The 21,207-nt window shown below is 48.3% G+C and overlaps 1 protein-coding gene across 2 annotated transcripts in view; it reads right to left on the bottom strand.

The window, feature by feature from the left end:
• Positions 1-5,645: 5,645 nt before the first annotated feature.
• Positions 5,646-21,207, bottom strand: part of WSCD2 (WSC domain containing 2) — a 299,619-nt gene continuing 284,057 nt past the window's right edge. For both annotated transcript variants that reach the window (XM_026454616.1, XM_031936358.1), the window contains 2 exons: positions 16,190-16,390; positions 5,646-8,185 (listed from right to left, as the gene is read on the bottom strand). In XM_026454616.1, coding sequence (XP_026310401.1) covers positions 7,833-8,185; positions 16,190-16,390 — 554 coding nt within the window. In that variant the 3' untranslated portion in view covers positions 5,646-7,832. The remainder of the gene's footprint in view (positions 8,186-16,189; positions 16,391-21,207) is intronic.

Below are 21,207 nucleotides of genomic sequence, written 5' to 3'. Positions count from 1 at the left end.
AAGGAGAAGAAGAAGAAGAAGAAGAAGAAGAAGAAGAAGAAGAAGAAGAAGAAGAAGAAGAAGAAGAAGAAGAAGAAGAAGAAGAAGAAGAAGGTGGTGGTTAAGGGGAATGGAAAGGAGAAGAAGAGGAAAAGAGAAGAGAAGAGAAGGGAAAGGAAGGCAGGAAGGAAGGCAGGAAGGAAGGAAGAAATGAAAAGAAAAACCTGATTTGTAGCATTTGCCAGTTTCCATGGTGTATATTCCCACCATGGCCAATTTTAAGCTACCCATGGGATGCCATTGAATGTGAATTTGGGAAGAAATATGTTGGCTATTGAGAGCTGGGGTGGTGGGCTGCACCACACCATTAGCTTTGGGGGTCCAAGATGGGGTTGGGACAATAAGAAACAATTCTGTATTACTAGAGGTAATATTCAGGGCAGCTAAAGGACTAGCTCAGGCCTGGTCTGGCAAGTGACTTGTGGCTTTTATTTCAATAGCCTTTAATATTCCTTGATTCACTTATTCAGAAAATCAACAGTCATCTCCATAGCACTTACTATGTGCCAGGTACTATGCTAACTATAGGAATACATAGATCAAAATGCATGAAGAGCCATGGATGCACGGATAATATCGGCAATGCTTTGTGCTCTGCTGTCATAGCAGTGCCTACATTGGGGCCAGTAGTTATCAATAGGTCCATTGTAAACACACCTTTGCCTCACAGCAAGTCTACAGGTCATTGTAACCCACCCTCCTGGTGCACTGTCTCTTATTGCAGTGGTCCCTATACCTGGGAAGCTTTGGGAAATACAGGAGGACTTCTGGTCCTCATATTTTAGAAAATCTGATTCAGGAGGTCTGGGATAACAACTAGGCATTGCAAGTTCTGGAAGCCCAGGTAATTATGGTAACAGGTGAGGTACCTAACTTATGTCTCGGAAAAGAGTTTCTCTTCCTCCATTTTGTCCCTCACTTTGAAAGGACACGGAAAAGTCTTGTCGCCATCAAGTGCTATACCCTGTCTCTCACCCCTGGCTGGCTGTTCATTTCTCCATAATTGTTTAGCAAATGACTCCAGAATACACAAAAATCATTTTGCTGCAACACATTCCATTCCATAATGACTGCTCATTTCAATTAGCTGTCAGAGGCCTGAAATAGAGCTGCCCAGCCTTGCTCGGATAAATCACCACCTTTGTTTGAAATTGGATTTAAGGCAGCCGGGGCAGAGGGGGTGGGGGGAGGGGATAAATATTTTATCATTTCTTCCTCCTCAGTGCTCTGCCAGTTTGTTCTCATTCTCGTGTTCCTCCCTGTGCTCACCGGCAGATTGCTGACTGTAAATTTGAGGGGCAACAGTAAACCTGCAAACATGATAAATAAACATGTTGCTTTTGCGAGGACGGATATTATTATCATCCAGATTTACAGCTCTCTGCACCTACCCGTTTTACTGCTTTATGGGAAAGCTGAGCTAGGTTTCCGTGTTACATTGATCAACTTTCTGCCCTCTGCCCCTGACATCCGCTGAGTCATTTAAATATCAACATGGACTGGGGATACAATTTGTCTCCCTGGAAGTGAATGTGTCTTGACAGGTGTTTTCTTCGGGGACAGTTATTTATAACCGCCAAAGCTATCATACAGTGGGGCGCCTTTGTCTCCTCTGATTTCTCTAAAAGCGAACATATTTTTGTTTTCCCAGTGGGAAGAAATGCCAGATCAATGATGTAAATCTCTATTTCTCTGCTTCTCGCTCTCTGTCCTTTCTCGCTCTCTGTCCTTTCTCTGCCTCTCTCTCGGCATATTCTGCCCTCTGCTGTCCCCTCCACCCTCTGGATGGGCCTTGGATCATCCCCAGGTTCAAATCTAAGTGCTGCCACCAACTTTGTGTCCCCTGAGCAAATTATTTAGCTTTTCAGAGTTCAGTAATTTAAAACTGTACATGTTCCCTCTCCCATGTTCCTCATTGTCTATTTATAAGAGAGAATTGAATGAGATATTTCTATCATCTCTTACCTTCCCTCCTCCCACCCCCAACTTAGGTGGCGAACTCTTGGGGACAGGGAGCCATGCCAAATCAACGTTTTTCTCCCTTTCTGCTTGGCTCCTCTGTTCCCTCCCTGGAGCTGCTCAGGCCAGAACCTTGGGGTCCTCTTTGTCCTGTCATCTCCCCATCCCCACATCCAGTGTGTTACCGTGTCCTGCAGATTCTTCCCCAGCTCTCCATACTCTGTGCCTCTCTCTGACCCCAAAACCCCACACTCTCATATTTTTGAGTGCCCCCAAAGTGCCAGGCACTGAGTTGGTCTCTGAGCACCGTCCCCTCTCATGAGGAGCACATAGCAGTTTCTTTACTGTTTTACGGCTTGCACCCCCACACCCCATTCTCTCTCTCTCTCTCTCTCTTACTGTAATAGCTAAGGGCTGGGGCAGTGGAGCGTGTGCCTGCAGATTCTGTTGCTAAGGAAACCACCTCCTTGGTTACCAGCCTGGGTAGCATTTGTCTCACTATGTCTGGATCCTGCTGAGTCGCCCCCACTCTTCAGGAAGAGAATGAGGAGATGGGAGAGGACAACAGGGGTGGGGGGCAGGAGGCATACAGAGAGGCAGAGAGCTCAGAGATCAAGAGGTAGAGATGGAGAGAGTTTGCACAGGCAGAAACAAAAATCAAGGAAGAGAGAAAAGGAGAAAGGCAGGGAGAGAAAGGGGGACAGGAAGGAAGAGGAGAAGAGAGAAGAGAAGGAGGGGCAGAAAGGCAGGAAAGAAAAGAGATTTAATGAGCAGCTGGAGGAAATCAGAGACCACAAAGAGGGGAATTGAGAACAGGAGGCTGGGCAAAGAAAAACAGAGAAAAGGGGGAGGGATGAGGCGAGAAAACAATGAAGGAGAGAAAGGGGAAGAGAGGGGGGCTGGGCCTCTGGGAGGAGGTTGGGTCCCTGAGGATTTACTCCCAGCATCCTTTTTGCCTCCCCCTCTGCCTACTCCCACATTTTCCACTGGGATGTGTCTGCAGCCTCCTCTGGGGTTATAGGAGAATCCAGAAGGTATCCCCAAAATCAGCAGATTCCGAGCCCTGGTCTTTCTCCTGAGTGCTGGAGTCATAGTGAGCCCCAGGCAGCAGCAGGACTAGAGTCCAGGTGTCCTGGTTTCCAGGCCAGGCATGGATCCTACACTGGGGAATGCTTGGATCCAAAGCTTTCCTTCTTCTTTGGGTGCAAGGGCCTTGTCACTCTCTGTATGTGGAAAGGACTTTTAGGCCCTTGGAGAAGACAGCAGTGGCCCCAGCTCTGCTATAGCAACCTAGGCTTTCTGGGTTTTGGGGAATGCACTGTGAACAAGTATCCACTTGTGACTGTTGCACCTTGAGTTCCTGCTGTTTCGAAAAAGTTCCAAGAAGCAGCTCAGCTCTGGAAAATCAAAACCCAGTTGATCCACAGATGCCTGAGCTGGAGATGAACTTTGGCGAACTCTCCTCATTACCATACTAACCCCACACCCTGTCCAATCCCAGGGAGGAACTTACTGGCCATTTTCTGTGCATGCGACATATGTGGAAGGATGATCCTCGACTGCACCTGTGTGGCCTTGACCGCATCTCTGCATACAATGGCTCGGCTCACTAGCTCAATACAAGCCCTGTGTTCACCGTTGTTCATGGAGCCACTGCTTGGCGAACCACCCCTAGTGTCCTACTTACTTGTGACAAGTAATAAAATTCCCCTGTTAAATCCTCCTTGGTTGTGGTCACCCGCCAAACAATTGCACCCACGGGTTGTGTGTGTAACACTTAGTTTCTGTGTGGCTTGGACCAGCCACTGCCTGCCTCTGAGCAACAATGTCTCCCTATAAAATGGAGTTAATGATCTCTGTTTTAACAACCTCACGGGGTTGGCCAGGAGCCACTTGCATCCTTTTCCTTCTTTGTGTCACTATCTTCTCCCTGAAAGCTTTCTGATTACTTTGAGATATCTGCTCAGTACTGGTAAAACGTACATTGCTGTAGCATAGATTTTTGTCTGTCTTATTACTTTTATAGTTCCTAGAATTGAGAGCAGTGCCTGGCACATGGTAGATGCTCAGTAAATATGTACTGAATGAATGAATGAATGAATGAATGCTACCTTGGTTTTTTCTGGGTCTGAAATACAAAGATTTTATTCCAGATGGCTGATGAAGTGTGATAGGAAGGGCAGAAATTCACCGAAGAAGAGGCTGGTAAACTGTCCAGCCCCACCTTCAGCCTAAAGGGCTTTCGCACCACCCCCTCCCACCTGACAGTGATCTGTGGTTTGAAAGCACAGTGGGCAGGTGGAAAGCAGGGAGTTGCATAAGGCACATAATCTGAGAATTCTGAGAAGGATCCGTGAGAGCTTGGGGCTGGACGCTGCATGGCTTCCTGCACTTCCAGTTGGGAGGATTTGGTTGCGGGAAAAGTATTTAGAAAAGTGAAAGAAAACTGGAACATTGGTTCATGGCTCAGCCTGTGACCTCTTGATCTGAGATCAGGGGCAGGACCAGACCCAGGGCTTGGAGTGACCAAGATCATGACTTATGTAGGGCCAGGACTGGGGCTCCACCTGTAACCAGAATCAGAGCTCAGTGCATGACAGAGATTAGGACTCAGTCAGGAGACACTATCAGCATTAGTTCTGAGGCAGATCAGGGCTCAATCTGTGACCCAGGTTGGAGGGTAGTCAATGACTAGGGTCAAGCTCAGTATAAGTAGTTTGGGACTCAGTCCAATGTGACTCAGTCAGTGTGGGGCTGGAATGAGGGTTTGTGGATCAGTATGTGCACAGGATTAGGGCTCAGTCTGTGATCAGGTTCAAGGCTCTAGGATTGGGCTCAGTCTGTGACCAGGTCAGCCTTGGTTTAATACTGGGGACAGAGTGTAGCCTGGGCACCAGATCAGAGCTCAATCAGTCATCACATAATGACTTTTGTGAGCCAAGATGAACCCCTAGAGAAAGGCTGAAAGGCCATGTTCTTCTGGATTCTGGAACAAACTCACACCGTTTCCGAGATTTTCCTCTCCCCCGAGCACTCTCAGTCCTCCTGAGCTCTTCCTGCCTGGGGGAGGAGAAGCCCCTCTTTCTTTCCTCTGCCTGGCCCAGCTCATCCCCTGCTTACTGGCCATGTGGCAGTATATAATACTTTGCCTCTCTCTCTGGCTGGAAAACAACTCTTGGACATCAGCACCTCCTCACAGAAGCCCCTCTGATGCATGAGGAGGAAGAACACAGGGTCTTTCTTCAGGGGTATGTGGAGGTTTAGAAACACTCATCCCCACCCACCAGGGAACAGAGTGGACTTCTCTGTCCTCCTGGACTCTCTCTGACTTCCCTGCTGCATATGCCTGTGCAAAGCATTACACTCAGGGTCTGTCTCTGTGTCTCAGTCGCTCTCTCTCTCTCTTTCTTACATACACACACACTCTCTCTTACAAACATACACTGAAGGGATGCCTCTCATAGCTAACCTCTTCCATACCTGTGCATATACTCAGGCAGGAATACTTCCACGACACTCTAGTAACCTCATCTCACCCATCACTTCTCCCCACAATTCCTCCCTGTCACAGAAGCCAAGGACAAAAGGCATATGCGGAAGGGAAGGCATGCCTTCCCCAAATAGACAGGCAGCTTCTCACACATGGGTTTCATGCACACTGACCATTTTCTCCTTTACACGGGTGCAATTCCATACACAAGGACCTGCACAGACCCATTACAAATGAGATGGTCATAACGGCAACTTGTGGGATACAGTTTCAAAACACAGAGAGGCAGAAGAACACAAAGGCAATTTTACACACAGAGGCATGTAATTCTTCCTGAGCAGCTATGCCAGTCACACAGGCACAAAAGCAGTTATACACCAACCCACCTGCCACACTGAACATTTTCTGTCTCTATCTCTGTTTCTTGTCTCTCTCTCTCTGTCTCTCTATGCCTCTCTGTCTCTCACTGTCTCTGTCTCTCTCTCTCTTACATACACACATGCACACACGCACACCCCAGGAAAACATCCCATTTGTGAACCTGTCTTACACAACACTCTACTACATGGTAGAATCATCAACAAAACTCGCATTTAATGATGGTGTTGACCTGAGGAATCTTCAGACAGAAGCTTGTGGTCAGAGGGGACCACCAGCAAAGAACTGACTCAGGTCTTGGACCAAGAGTCTCTCAGAGAGAGTCAACCTCCCAGTGGAAGGGAGGCCAACCCCTCCACTGCTTCATGAAAGAAGACTAGAAATTCGCCTGGGGGAAAGAAACACGGTACAAAATACATTCAGAGCCCCGTGGGTGGGCCTGGGGCAGCCCAAGTCCTACAGATGAGGGAATCAGGGAAGGGTACCACAGGTCTAATCCCTGTGTCCTTCCTTTGCATGGCCAGGTTCCAATGGGCGGAATGTATTAATCATATTCCTCTTACAAAAATATATCTCTTTACACGCACCTTCTCCGTGGTCTCTTTGCTACTTGAGAATGAGCATTTACCTGCACCCCAAGGCTTCAGAGGGACCGCTTAGGGGGCCTGCTCCAACCGAATAGCAAAGAGGCTGTGACCTATGGCTTTTTCATCTACACAATGATGGATGGTGCAGGTTTGGACCAGGTGGGAAGCCACTGGTGTCCGGGGTTGGGGAAGAGATGGGACTCTGGACCAACACTTTGTAAGACTGATGCTCTGTGATTCAGGTCCTCAGAAATCCTTTGGTTTGGCATCTCAGCATCAAGAGAGTAGTGTTTGTATAGAAATGACACAATTTCATTCACCCCATTCCTTAAAGGGTCCTCAGGGGAAGCTGGCCCTGTTGGACTATGATCAAGGGGAGACAGATGGTCTGGGAAGGTAGTGGGGGGTCCATTTTGGGTGTAGTTCCATCTGATTAAGAGCACTCTTGCTGTCTCACCTGGATAGCAAAGTACCCATTTGTAGGGGTCAGAATGGCAGTGTAAGACCAACTGGAGCCCACCGTGGAGAGATGTGTCACTGGGGTGCTCTCTTAACTCAAATCTACACGTGGCATGTGGCCATCCTTGTGGGCTCATTGTTGGTGCCTGAGGTTCCTTGAAGGTGGTATCAGGATCTCAAGGTCATCTCCTGGACACAGCATGGATAGAAAGGGGCAGGGTTTATGTCCTGGAGGTGGAAAGGCAAGCAGCTTGTTTCTGAGAAGCAGTGTGGCCTGGGGGGTCTCATGACACCAGTGGCCCCACATGGTGTCTCCAGTTAACCTACCGTGAGCACCAATGCCTCCCCACCCTACCCAGGATGTCAGAAACCTAAGGCCACGGAGAAACTTCCCAGCAATCTTTCTTTAGAACAGAAGGTGGCCTGAGTTAAACATCAGTGCCAGCGCTTCTTGGGTGGAGATGAGAAGGGGGCTGTGCAAGCTCAGCCCAGAAGGGACAAGCATTTGGGGCCACGTTTTCACAATAGCCCCCTGGGCTCTTGCATTAAGAGCCTCGACAATTGCCACAGGGCATCCAGCAAGTCTCCGTGATATGGATGAGCCCTCCCTCCCACAAGCAGAACTCAGAGTGGTGGGGGCAGGGACACAGGAGACAGAAAAGAGTCCATGTAACTAGAACCCCCCAAACGAGATGCTCCACATTGCCAAGTGGGGAATACGTGAGCAGAGTGGTAGTGCCTGGACAATCTCTTCCCTTGAGCCTCCTCTGTCATGCAGGAAACTCATTGAAGGCAAAGAGCAGCCAAGGGGATTGTCCCCAGACCAAAGAGAGGACAGATGAGTGGGGGTCACCAGGGGTCTTGAGTCCTCAGGGCCTACATGGTCAGGACTCCCGGTCTACCCTCCCCGTGTGGACGCATCATCTTGGGTAGTAGTCATCGGGGACACCCGTGAGGTTCCGCCCTTTGAGGGCCGCGTCCACCATCTTGATGTAGGCAGAGATGGTCTTCTGCATGTCTGCAGTATACGGGTCATACTCAAGCTTCCGGAGCCCTGAGCGCTTAAAGTTGCCATCCTTCTGGCTCTCCACACAGAGCAACCGGTCCTCCCTGACAGCCACGCCCAGCAGGTTGACCATCCGGCCCAGCTGGACGAAGAGGTCCTGCTTCAGGTCCTCAAAGTGAACCACCAACACTTTCTTGCCGAACTTGAGCCAGTCCAGTGTGTGAGTGGCCCACCATGGGGCATAGTTCCTCACAAACTCTGGCCACTCTGCAGAGAGAGGAGAGAGGACACAGTCAGAGGGAGGAGGAGTTCAAAAGATCCAGTCAGATGGTGCTGGCAGTGGTTACTGTTACTCACAGCACAACACAGTAACACAATGAACAATAACACAGGCTGGGTGAGGTGGCTCACACCTATAATCCCAGCACTTTAGGAGGCCAAGGCTGGAGGATGGCTTGAGGCCAGGAGTTAAAGACCAGTCTGGGCAACATAGCAAGACCCTGTGTCTACAAAAAAATAAAATAAAATAAAATAGCTGGGCATGGTGGTGCATGCCTGTAGTCCCTGTTACTCAGGAGGCTGAGGTGGGAGGATTGTTTGAGCCCAGGAGGTCGAGGCTGCAGTGAGCTATGATGATGCCATGGCACTTCAGCCTGGGTGACAGAGCAAGACCCTGCCTCTAAAAAACAAAAAGAATAACAACTTAGCTCAATTCACTCCTTTAGAGCTCTAAACACACCCCAATACTTCTCACCTCAATGCTGCTTCTCCCTGGAATATTCTTGGCCACCACCTTCTCTTTGGGGATAACAATGTTACTTGTTTGGTGATTACTATAGCCAGGCAAACCCTATATATAAGTATGTGGTACTATAATATAACATACAGCATATTATTATGTTATATATTATTTATGTTAATACATATTGTTTATTTTAGGTGACATACTTGTATATTAATAAATATATTAATATAGCTCTTAATTTCACTTAATCTTCACAACAACCTTATGAGGTATCATCATTAGCTCCATTTAACAGAAGAGAAAACTGAGGCACAGAGAGGTTAAGTAATTTGCTCAAGGTCATATAGCTAATAACTGGCAGAGCCAGGATTTGAACCCAAGCAGTCTGGCTTCAAAGTCTTGGCTTTTAAGTACCAAGTTTTTCTGTGTAGTAGTGGTACCTCCTCACAGGATAATAATAGGGTTGTTGTACAAAGTAGAAAAAAACATATAAACTTTCTAGCATGGTGCGTTGGGTTCAGCAGGTGATCAATAAATGTTGGCTATTGTTATTACTGATATTGTTCTGTTTTCAGGTCATCTTCTCAGACTCCCTGGGCTCAGGCGGGTGCTTCCTCTGGGTTCTGCAGTTCCCCTCTCCATTCCCCACAGCCCCCCACAGCACTCATTATGCTGTGCAGAAACCCCCCACTTCTGTAGTCTGTCTCCCCACCAGATGGTAAGCTATCTGAGGGCAGGGTTTAAGTGGGAGTATTTTTATCATCATCTTCACAATTTCTGTCCTACCTTTCTTTATTTTTCAGGGAAGTGTCGTGGTGAAATGAGAGGATGGATTGTCATGCAAACTGGGAGGGTGCATTTCTGACTTGCAAGACAGGTTACAGAGAACCTGGGAATTCCATGGGGAAAGGCAGTCAGCTCCTGGAGCTGCTGAAACTCCCACGAAGGAGGAGCCGAGGGAAGTGCAGAAGGGGGACCTGGAGGGTGCTGGGAACAGAGAAAAGGAATCACAGCCTCAATTCTGAGCCCCAGCTGGAGAATCAGAGGGCAGGAGCTCCAAAACCGTGAACGGAGACCTGCTGCTTCTCACAAGGCGAAACACTACCCGGTGCCCGCCAGAGCAGGCAACAGGAGAATTCTGTTTATTGAACGAGGGTGGTGAGTTCCCCAGGCTGCACTGGGAAGCCCAGCTGGTTCTTAAAAATTAAGTCCTAATCCCTTGCTGGGTGATGGAGACCCATTATCTTATTTAATCCTGCTGACTACCCTGAAAGGAAAGGACTACTGTCCGCTCCTCACCAGGGAGGAAATGGAGGCTCAGAGAGGTGAAGTGACTCATTCATGGTCACACAGACAGGAAGCACCATTCAGATCAGGCCTGCCTGGTTCCAGGATGGATCTTTCACAGGCACCAGCAGCCTCAACCCCACTTCTTCCCACTGCCTGTACTCAGCAGGTGCTCAGTGAACGGTTGTTGAACTAAATTGAAACTCGTAACTGCCAAATTGCAGTGTGGCGAAGGCCTCCCTTTCTTTGCAGAACACATCAGAATCTGTGGCAAGAGTCCTTCCCCACCAAGTCCCCTGGAACATCATGGCTGCTTGGGAGATATTTATGCTGCTGACAAGGATATTTTTTATCCTTAAAATAGATTATTTACAATGTATCTGGCTAATTGGGCCCGTACTGTTATAATGAGCTAAGACCAGATGTATCTGAGTGATTAGGAAAAATCTAGCATGTTGTATGCTCTGCTTTCCTTGTTCAGAATTTCCCCACTCCTGCATCACCTCACAGCATCGCTGGTGATTCGGAATAGCTGCTACTTTCAGGGGAGACACCCAGGTGATAGAGACGGTGCTCGTCACCCAGCACCCAGCAACACACAGATCCAAACTTCTAGGCTTGGCCACCTCTCACCATCTCAAGTGGTTGCTGAAAGAGGGCTGCAGGATGGCTCAAGAAAAAGGAAGGAGTTTCTCAGGTAGCTCCAGGTGTCCTAGTCTTGGATGCAGGTGGGATGGAGATGACAGAGCGTCCTTGTTGACTGCAAGCCTCTGTGGGACACCAGCCGTCTCTGTCTGAGGGGCAGGAAGGGAATGTATGTTGCCTGAGCATCTGTTGGTGTTGGGAGCTATGTGGGGCACTCTGCATGCACGATCTCGTTCCGTGCTCTGAAGTAGCCTAGAGAGTAGGAATTCTTAATACTGGCTCCATTTTAGACACAGAGAACAGGAGTCTCAGAAGCAGGAAGTAACTTGCCCAAGTCCACACAGTGGACATTGAAGGCAGAGTTCCAACCCACCCCTATCCCAGACTGAGCCTAATGGAAAACAGTATGGAGATTTCTCAAAGAACAAAAAATAGAAGTACCATTCAATTCAGCAATCCCACTACTGGGTCTCTACCCAAAGAGAAAGAAATCATTACATAAAAAGACACCTGCACACATGTTTGGTGCAGCACTATTCACAACAGCAAAGGTATGGAATCGACCTCAGTGTCCATCAGTGGAGGACTGGATAAAGAAAATGTGGTACATATACATGCATGTGCATATGTATATAAAATGTTTATTTTATACATTTATTTATATAAAGAAACCTGCACTTGTACATCCTAAACATATAAAAATACATAAATTTTTAAAAAGAAAAAATAGAGCACCTGGTCTGATCAGCTCCTGCCCTCTTTTCACTCCAGGACCTGGGAAGCATGACTTCTAGGCTGCCTACTGCTCACTTCACCTTCAGGCTGTTGTCTGAGACCTGGGGTCTGTTTATAGATGACTCTGCAGTCAGACTGCCGGGGTTCAGAACCCAGCTCCTCCCCACACAAGCTATGTGACTTTGGAGACGTTACTTGATCTTCAGCCTCAGTGCACTCATCTGCAAAGTGGTGATTTGGATAAGACCTACCTCCTACAGATGCTGTACAAATCAAGCGAAATAAGATTTGCAAAGATCCTGGTACAGCGCGTGGGACAAGCAAGGTGCTCAATAAATATTGGTTAGTGTTATGATTATCATGATGCTATTCGTCCTCCTGTATCTCCTGACTCCCCACATGCTCCATCATTTAGTCCAAACATCCCTCCAAAAGCACAATAGATATCCAAGCTGTTTCAGCAGCAGATGTTTGTCCACCTGGCCCCCTCCTATGGCAATGCTTCCTCTCTTGAAACTGAATTTACTTCATTGGAAAGAAGAAGAAGAAAAATCAAAAACCAAAGTCCTTGTTTAACTCAGGATTCCTGATCATTGATTGCTGTCTGCAAATTGGGCAATAAAGCCATGGAACATTGGTAATGAGTTCTGGTTCCACCAGAACTGTCATACAGGTGTGCCTGGCAGGGCACAGGCTGGCCAGCCTCCCCTCCATCTTCTTGTTGATGGAAAGAACTGGGGCCTGATTAATAGCTTAACTGTACTTAATTCCCCACAGAATCATTAAACACAGTATCTGTTTCATTAACCAGATCCAGGACAATTCACCTTGTATAATCATATCACATAAAATTTTGCTCTGAACTCACTCTAGGGAGATTATAAAATTAACTCTATGGAACCCAAAGCAGAGCGGGGTTGGTGGTTCTAGGAGTCTGGACTGAGCGGTAATTGAGAGGGGGACAAGGGCATGGTGGGGTGGACACACTCAAGAGCTAGGTGACCTTGGCTCTTACAGGGTGACCTTCACATACTTTGTCACTGAGGGCATCCAAAAGCGGCAGTTCTCAAACCTTAAAGTGCACATGAAGTGTCTGGAGAAGTCTTGTTAAAATGCGGATTCTGATCCAGGAAGCCTGGGATAGGGCCTGACATTTGCTTGCCTAAAAATCTCCCAGATGATGTCCATGTTGCTGGTCCACAGCCCACATTTTGAGTAGCAGAGGCTTATAGCAATGGTTCTTAAACTAGGGTGCTCATCGATATCACCTGGAGGGTTTGTTAAAACACAGATTGCGGCCGGGCGCGGTGGCTCAATCCTGTAATCCCAGCATTTCGGGAGGCTGAGGTGGGTGGATCAAGAGGTCAGGAGATGGAGACCATTCTGCCTAACATGGTGAAACCCTGTCTCTACTAAAAATACAAAAAATTAGCCGGGCGTGGTGGCGGGCGCCTGTAGTCCCAGCTACTGGGGAGGCTGAGGCAGGAGAATGGCGTGAACCCAGAAGGTGGAGCTTGCAGTGAACCGAGATCGCACCACTGCCCTCCAGCCTGGGCGACAGAGCGAGACTCTGTCTCAAAACAAAAACACACACACACACAGAGATTGCTGGAGCCCCACTCCCAGAATTTCTGATTCAGTGGGTTTTAGGATGGGGCCTAAAAATGAGCATTTCCAACAAGCTCCCAAGGGATGCTGATGCCACTGATTCAGGACCTTAAAGCAAGGGTCTCAAACTCAAGTGTCTCCAGAGGACAGATGGTGAATGCAAAGGGGAAGAATGGGCTGAGTGGAGACTGGGGGTTCTGTTCTTTAAGGAAGGCTCTCTGCCACAGCCCTTGCATACCTGGGTCAGGCCTTGGAGGGGGCACTTGGAGAAGATCCCTTCTCCCATCTCAGACTCATGTAGGACCCTGGGCTCCCAATATGAGATGAGGGTGGTGGATCCCCCTATCCCATACTCCCTGCAGCCTCTCCATTCAGCCTGTTCCGACTCCTTCCTTAGTGTTGGTTTAGAGCTCCCAGCTGTCTTGAATAAGGAAAAAGAGGAGAGATGGGTGGCTCTTGGGAATTAGGAGACTTGTCTGAACCTAAGATAGTGTTGAGGTTCCTCTTCCTCTGGAAGAGGAAAATATCTGAATGTACCAAAGGGTCAGCAACGTCGCAGGCAGTAGAGCCTGGTGGTTAACATCTCGGTTTGAATCTCAGCTTAGTCAGTACCTACGGTCTTAGCCAAGAGACTTGTCCCTTCCTGGGATGGCTCTCTCACTTGTAAAGTGGGGTGTACTGATAGTCACTGCCTTTCTTACCCGCTGTGGTCCCTAGAGAGCTTAGATGGGATATCAAATGTCAAGTGCCCACAAGAGCTTCCCAAGTAAGCCCCTTTTCTGTTCACTTGGGACAGCAGGGTGCCTGGGAGGTGGGAGAACTAGGTCCTAGGCCTAGACCAACCTTAGTGGTCTCTGCTTCTCTCTGGCCTCAGTTTCACCACTACTCAATAGGAATCAGTGGTTCTCAGCCCTCCGTGCACATTAGAAGCAGCTGGGGAACTTTAAAAATATTCACACACTGCGGGAGTGGGGTAGGGACAACACACACTGGGGCCTGTCGGTGGTGGGGAGGGAGAGCATCAGGAAGAATAGTGAATGCATGCTGGGCCTAATATCTAGGGGATGGGTTGATCTGTGCAGCAAACCACCATGGCACACGTTTACCTATGTAACTAAACGGCACATCCTGCAAATGTAACTCAGAACTTAAAATAAAAGTTGAAAAAAATATATTGACGTCCAGGCTCCAACCAGTAATAGTCCAGGGTGCAGCCTGGGTACTGGGGTTTTCCCGCTCTCCTCCAGGGACTCTAAGGAGCAACCAGCACAGAGGCCCCCTGAGCTCACTGATCTCCCAGGTCCTTTCCAGCTTTGACAAGCAGAGTCTGTGCTCTTGGGACAGGCTACTACCATTTGCACATATGGATATCTCAGCCTGGTGACCAGTGTTTGCTTTTGATTGATTGTTCTACCAATAAATGATTCAGAGGCCTCTCTACCCCTGGGAATAACTGGACAAATGTCACCACCTCTCCAAGCTTCCACCCCCTCACTGAAAAGAGGAGTGAGGCAGAGGGAGGAACAGACAAACCGCCTTGAGTGAATTGGGACCCAAGGGGCAGGCCCAAGGGTTTTAATCAGCAAAGTCAGTGTTGAGGGTGTTACCGGTGAATTGCTGAGTTACATCATCCTGCCCTGCTCTGTTCCTCTCTGGGGAGGGGCTGGAGTACTGGAGCAGCCTGGTTCCTGGAGGCTGGATGAGCTGGGGACAACTCACATTTGCAGAGCGCCTGCTGTGTGTCGGGGGCTCTGGACTGGGTGATTCAAAGCCACCAATGGTTCATCTCATCCATTATCACAGTGCAGTGCTGAAGAGCGTGGCCTCTGGAGCAAGATTCCCTGGGTTCAAATCCCAGCTCTACCACTTTATGGAAAAACTCCTCCCAACCCCAGCTTTATTAAGGTCTAATTAATATACATAATACTGCACATAATATATACAATTTAGCAACTTCGGTTATGTGGATACACTCATGTTACCATCACCATAATCCGTCTAATATATATTTCCATCACTTCTGGAAATTTAGTCTATTTTCTTTGTTCATTTCTGTGTATAGTAAAAAACGCTTAACAAGAGATCTACCCTCTTACCAAAATCTTAAGTAAAGAATACCTTCTTGTTAACCGAAGGCACTATGTTGTATAGCAGAACGGTGGAACTTACTCATCTTGTATAACTGTAACTTCCTACTCATTGAACAACAGCCCCCTCTATCCCCCTTCCCCTGGAAAAGCTCCTTAACCTCCCTGAACCTAGGTTATCCCGTCTATAAAATGGGGACAATTACGGCGGGGATTTAAGAAGTTAGCCTTTTCCAAAGCTCTCAGGAGATGTGACCTTCATTATGGTGGTGGACATCATCCTATAATGGATATGGGACTTTGAGGCTGAGATGGGTTAAGAATACTCAAGATGGCAGAAGTTGGGTCTGACTTCAGAGCTCTGGCTACTGCCCTGGGTGGCTGCTCTGCATGGAAATGTTGATCCACACAGCCGTCTGTCACCTAGTAAGTGCCAGAACTGAGTCTCAAACCCAGGTCATCTTAGTAAGTTCCATGCTTAGGGCTCAACACTGTCATTTCCCAGCTGTGTGATGTGGGGCAAGTCACTTAACCTCTCTGAGTCTCGCCACCCAGAGTTGGGAGTGTTCATTGAAATGATGCCCTGTACCTGTGCTCCTAGGACCTCGTGGCAACACAGCCACTGACCTGGGGCTGGATTCAGGTGTCCTGACTTCCAGGGTGGGGCTCTTTAACCTGCTTCCATCAATCCCACATCAATTTCAAGAGCATCTTCAACACCATGAAAGTCACACCTACTGAGTGTTTGTAAAATTCTTAAAGCCTCACTGTTTTACAATCTTCACCTTATAGATGGGGCCATCTAAGTTCAGGGAGGTAAATGAGCCCTTCTGGGAGGTGGTAGAGCTGAGATCTGAACCCAAAGTCTTTCTCCTGAGCCCATGATTTTAATCCCCTGTGCGATGCAGCATCCCGGCTCACAGAAGGTGATGCTTGTGGCTTGTGGGTGGTGGGGTGTTGTGGGAGGCACCTACTCTACTGGAAGCAGGGACTGAAGCATGACACATGCTCTCCAGGATGCCCTCCGGGGTTTCTCGCATGAGGCATCGTCTCCTGCTGGCCACGCTGGTCCGGAGAGCGGGACCTTCCCACGGCCCCCTGCAGCTCGGGGCTCCTCCCCTCCCCCTCCTCACCCCTCCCCTCCCCTCCTCTCCCGAACCGTACCTTTGCCCTTCCAGTGGGCATGCGCAGCAAAGCCTATGTGGCCGCCGTATTTGCGGTTGAACTCAGCCATGAGGGCCTTGTAGGGGTTGCGGATGAGCAGAATGGCGGCGTCGAAGGCCTCGATCTCTTTCTGGCCACTTTCGTGCGTCTTGATGCAAATGGTCCGTCCACTGCGCCAGTGGTCCCGTTCACCTTTAAACCCTTCCCGCAGCCAGAGGTGAGGAACAGGACCGGTGAGCCGGGGAAGCAAGAAGCCCACCCTACTCCCTTCTGGGCCACCTCAGGAATCCTCATGCATTTGTTCACTCAGTCATTCGCATATTTATCGAGCACCTACTATGTGCCAGACACTGTGCTAGGACTCCGGGATTAAAATGACTTACAAAAACATTCACGGGTCTTCAAAAATATTCACGTGTCTTCCTGTTTTTGAGAGTTAGATTATTCCACAAATAAGTGTAAAACCACTGCCCTGGTGAGTGTTACAAAAGGGGAGTATGAATGCTTGGGTGCTGGCTAGGCACAGTGACTCATGCCTGTAATCCCAGCACTTTGGGAGGCCAAGGTGGGAGGATAGTGTGCTCCCAGGAGTTCGAAACCAGCCTGGGCAACATAGTGAGACGCCATTCTCTACAATAAAAATTAAAAAAATAATTTAGCTAGGCATGGTGGCGTGCACCTGTAGTCCAAGCCACTTGGGGGACTGAGGCGGGAGGATTGCTTGAGCTAGACGGTTGAGGCTGCAGTGAGTGATGATCATGCCACTGCACTCCAGCCTGGATGACAGAGTGAGACCCTGTCTCTTGACAAAAAAAAGAAAAGAGGAGAAAAAGCTTGGGTGCTGTGAGAGGGGCCAGACAGTGATGTACTGGGTGATCCTCTTTGTGGGGAGTCAGCGTCCCTACCCCACTGATGATGGGCATGGCCGTATGACTTCCTGTGGCCCATAGAATGAGGGTGGAAGTAGGTCTTCAGCATAGTCTCAAGATACATCATATGTTTCTGCTTACTTTCCATGAGGCAGCTCTGCTATCACCATGAAAGGACATGCCCTGGGGGTGAGGGGTGGGGGATTGGTCCCAGATGATGACAGACACATAGAATAGACATGGTCCCAACCTGCCCCCTGGAGATGGGCAGCCCAGTTAGCTCAACCAAAATCATTGACCTAGTCAAGCGGCATACAAAAAGGCTTTCTGGGGGAAGAGATGCGTAAACATAGAAGTGAAAAATGAGGAGAAACTTACTAGCTCAAGAGAGCCAGGAAGGGAGGGCCAGGGGCTGGGAAAAGCAGGTGCAAAGGGCCTGTGGTGGTTGGGAAGAAATCTGTCACATACGAGTGACTGCAGAGGGAATGCAGGTAGCAAGAGGGGATCATGGGGCTGGAGAGGGTTATGGGGTCTGTGATGAAGAGGCCAGCACTAGACCAGAAAGACTGGGGAACTCTTAAGAGGATTTAAGCAAAAAGGAGGGGCATGATCAGGTTTTCCTTTCAAAAGCTGAGGAGCTGAGAGAAGTTCTGTGCAGCTGGAGACTAGTCTAAGTCCTTTACATATATTAAGCAATTCAATCCTCTCAACAATTCTACAAGGAATTTTACAGATGAGGTAACTGAGGCAGAGATGTCCAATAACTTGCCCAAGTTACAGAGCTATGGAAGAGGCGGAACCTAGATATAAACCTGGGCCATCCAGGCTCCCAGGACACATGTGTCCTTCACCCTCTAAGTGCCCCTTAACTCATGCAAGCTAAGGCATTTAGATATGATATTAAGGCCAGGTAGAAATGTTATTGTACTAGACCTTCAAGATACTGGCTGTGTTTGCAACCCAATGAGTCATTCTGAATATCATGTCACCTCTCTGGGCCTCAGTTTTCCTCATCTGTAAAATGGGTCCATGCACTTTCTCCCTCACAGGGCCATTGTGAGAAATCGATGAGGCCCACAGTAACACTTCAATACATGGCAGCTAATGCAGAATAAGACTTAGGGTGAAATCATGGACTGAGAAGTCGCCCCGTATCATCAAACCTTGGAGTATCATTTCTTCCCTCCCTGTTGTGCTCTGGCTTTTAAGATGGATGGAGGTGAAGACTGGCTTGATATCTGCTCCTGTTCCTGGAGACCGGGGTCCAGACAGGTGCAGCCTCCCACAAATGGCCACTAAGCAGAAGAGCCAAGAATGGAATGTGATTTTTTCACTCAGGTTCCATTCTGGGACTTGCTAAGTTAAGTTGCCTGGGATAAGCCTAGCCTTGCAAATTAGCACTGGCCCATGACCATGAGAAAATATTAACCCACAGCCTTTGAGGTCGATGGGAAGCACAGTGTCATGGAAAAAATCTCCTCCAGAGGAGAATGAGGAATAGGATGTGGGGGCTTGAGAGAGAGAGCTTTGGACATAAACATTTACGCAAGGCAACACTGGATATAATTTCATGTCATATGTTCTGGTAGAGCTCTGCATGACATGGACAAAGGGCTTTCCATCCATGGTTTCATTTTATCTTTATGAAAATCTATTTCACTACGAGCACAGCAATGGAAAACACAGGCAGGGGGTATACCAGAACTCTCACAGATTCTCAATGAGGAAAAATAAATTGCCAGAAACATGAAAGGATGGTCAAACTATTTTCAATCAGCTCCATGCATTGGGATACCCAAGTTACAACATTTCTATTTGTTCATGATGGGGTCAACTTAGCACAGTATTTATCAAGATTAAAAACAAAAACAAAAAACCTAGAAAAGCTATAAAGATTGGGAAAGATCTGTTTCATATTCCAGATTCTGGTTGCCTGAGGAGTTTATCTATAGGAGTATTGCAAATGTAGAGACAATTCCATTTAGCAGAATATCTCCCAGAGAGGGAAGAGTACTATGTCTGGAAAGGAACTTTTGAGAAGGCACATAGAATAGGTTTGCCTGAAGAACAACAGATAGTTGCTCAATTGTCTTCTAAAGAGGGCCTGTCTAGGTAACTGCAAGGGAATAATGGATGCAAGCTTTGAGCCAGAACGGAATTGCTGAACTCCACCACCAGGGTGTCTCCCTCTGCACTGTCCTTGACATCCAGGATTCAGCATCTCCATGACATAAACATTATATATTTAAATCCTATCTTTTAAGAGTCACCAAAATATCAGCTTATTTTGGGCACCCATGTGACCCTCAAACTCTAAGGAGCTGCCCAACTGTCCCAGGATTTGGAGAAACAAACTTGTTTAGGGCCACAGAGAGAACAAGACATGTTTTTTCCTGTCTGTCTTCCAAATCTCTGTTACTATAGTTGCTTGTGCATTTTTCAGTTAGGGGAGCTAAGGTACAGAGAAGGGAAGTGGCAGAGACTGCACATCTCTGCATGCCCTAGAGTTTACTGGGACTGGAAAGTCTCATCTTGGCTCCAGGCATGGACACCCCTGAAGGCTGGTGGTTCTCCAGGACAGTGGTATTTGTTTTGAGGACAAGGAAATCCTCAGAAATTGTTGTCCTGCATCAGCTGGGCTGAGAGGCTGCCAACTCTGTGGGTTGATGTACCAGTCTGAGAACACCATCCTGCCCTTCCCTCTTATGTCTCCCCTCCTTCAGAAGTCATGGCTCTGGCTCCTCACATACCACAGAGCTTGAGCCTGCATTAAGGCAATGAGGTCTCTGAGATGAGGAGAGGTAGGGAGAGGGGGGATGAAGCCCAGGGAAAGGGGAACAGTAAGAGAGAAAGACACAGTTACCTGGAGACAGACAGGGACTAAGACAAAGTGAGGGAGAAGGCAGGAGTTGGGGGAGATAAACAGACACAGAAATAAAATGAGACAGAAACAGATAAGGGGAGATAGACACCTAGAGAGAGAGCAAGAGAGAGAGAGACACAAAGAGAGAAGGACAGAGAGGCAGAGGCACATACTGGGCAGAGGTAGACATGCAGAGAAAGGACAATTGAGAGAGAGAGAGAGAGAATGAGAGAGCCAGATGGCAGATGGACACAGAGACAGAGAAAACCATGCTTTGCAAATGGCAGTTGCACCCAGTGAGGGAAAGGGAAGAAAGACCCAAGTGGGATAGACACTTGGATTCTGGGAGGGAAAGGTCCCTACATTTCTTCATTCATTCACCCATTCATTCCTTCCCTCCCTCCCTCACCAGCTCATTGGTGAAGTGGAACATTTGCCAGACTGAGGGAAGAGCAGGTTGCAGAAAATGTGCAGGAAAGAGAGAAAATGTTGGGCAGCCCATCGGGCCTAGGAGGGTCCCGGGAGACCACCCATCTGACACATGCTTCTTACAGAGGAGGAAACTGAGGTCTTGAGGGACAGGGAAACGTGCGTCCAGCCATTCAGCAAGTTGGTAGCAGAAGAAAAGAAACTCTAAAGGACTTAGATAAATCAGCAAGAGTTGCTGGGGGATCAGCTCATTGTACAGATGCTACCCCTCCAGACCCACCCACCGAGGCCCCCAAGTTACCATCTTCTAATCAGTGACCTCCTAAATGTCCCACCCACTGTCCCCTTTGCCCCAGCACTGTCACTCCCCTGGATAATCCTGCAGCCTGATAAATACCTCCCAGTCCAAATCTGTGGCCAGAAGACTATTTCCAACACATGAGTCTCAGCACATCATGTCTCTGCTGAAAACCCCACAATATCCCACCCCATTCCCATCCCCATAGCCCTCAGGACAATGGTCACAGCTCTCAGAAGGGCATTCTAGCTGCTTTGCCAAATCCTATTCTGGATGTTCCTTCTACCTTACACCTCAGCCCCACTACCTCCCTTTTCACCATCTAACAGCATGGGACTATTTTTATTCACCCATCACATTGTGCCACTCTCCTCCTTGTCTCTGTGCATGCCATGGCCTCTGCCTGGGACACCCTCCTTTCCCTCCTTCTGAGTAAGTCCTATCCATTTTCTGCACGCATACCTCAAGACTGAGTTAGAAAAAATATAAAGTGCCCGTCCTATCCATTTTCTGCACGCATACCTCAAGACTGAGTTAGAAAAAATATAAAGTGCCCGTC

The sequence above is a fragment of the Piliocolobus tephrosceles genome, chromosome 10, assembly GCF_002776525.5.
Source record: "Piliocolobus tephrosceles isolate RC106 chromosome 10, ASM277652v3, whole genome shotgun sequence".
Classification (NCBI taxonomy): Eukaryota; Metazoa; Chordata; class Mammalia; order Primates; family Cercopithecidae; genus Piliocolobus; species Piliocolobus tephrosceles.
The sequence above is the reverse complement of the archived record's forward strand: the minus strand, read 5'-3'. Positions and strand labels throughout refer to the sequence as shown.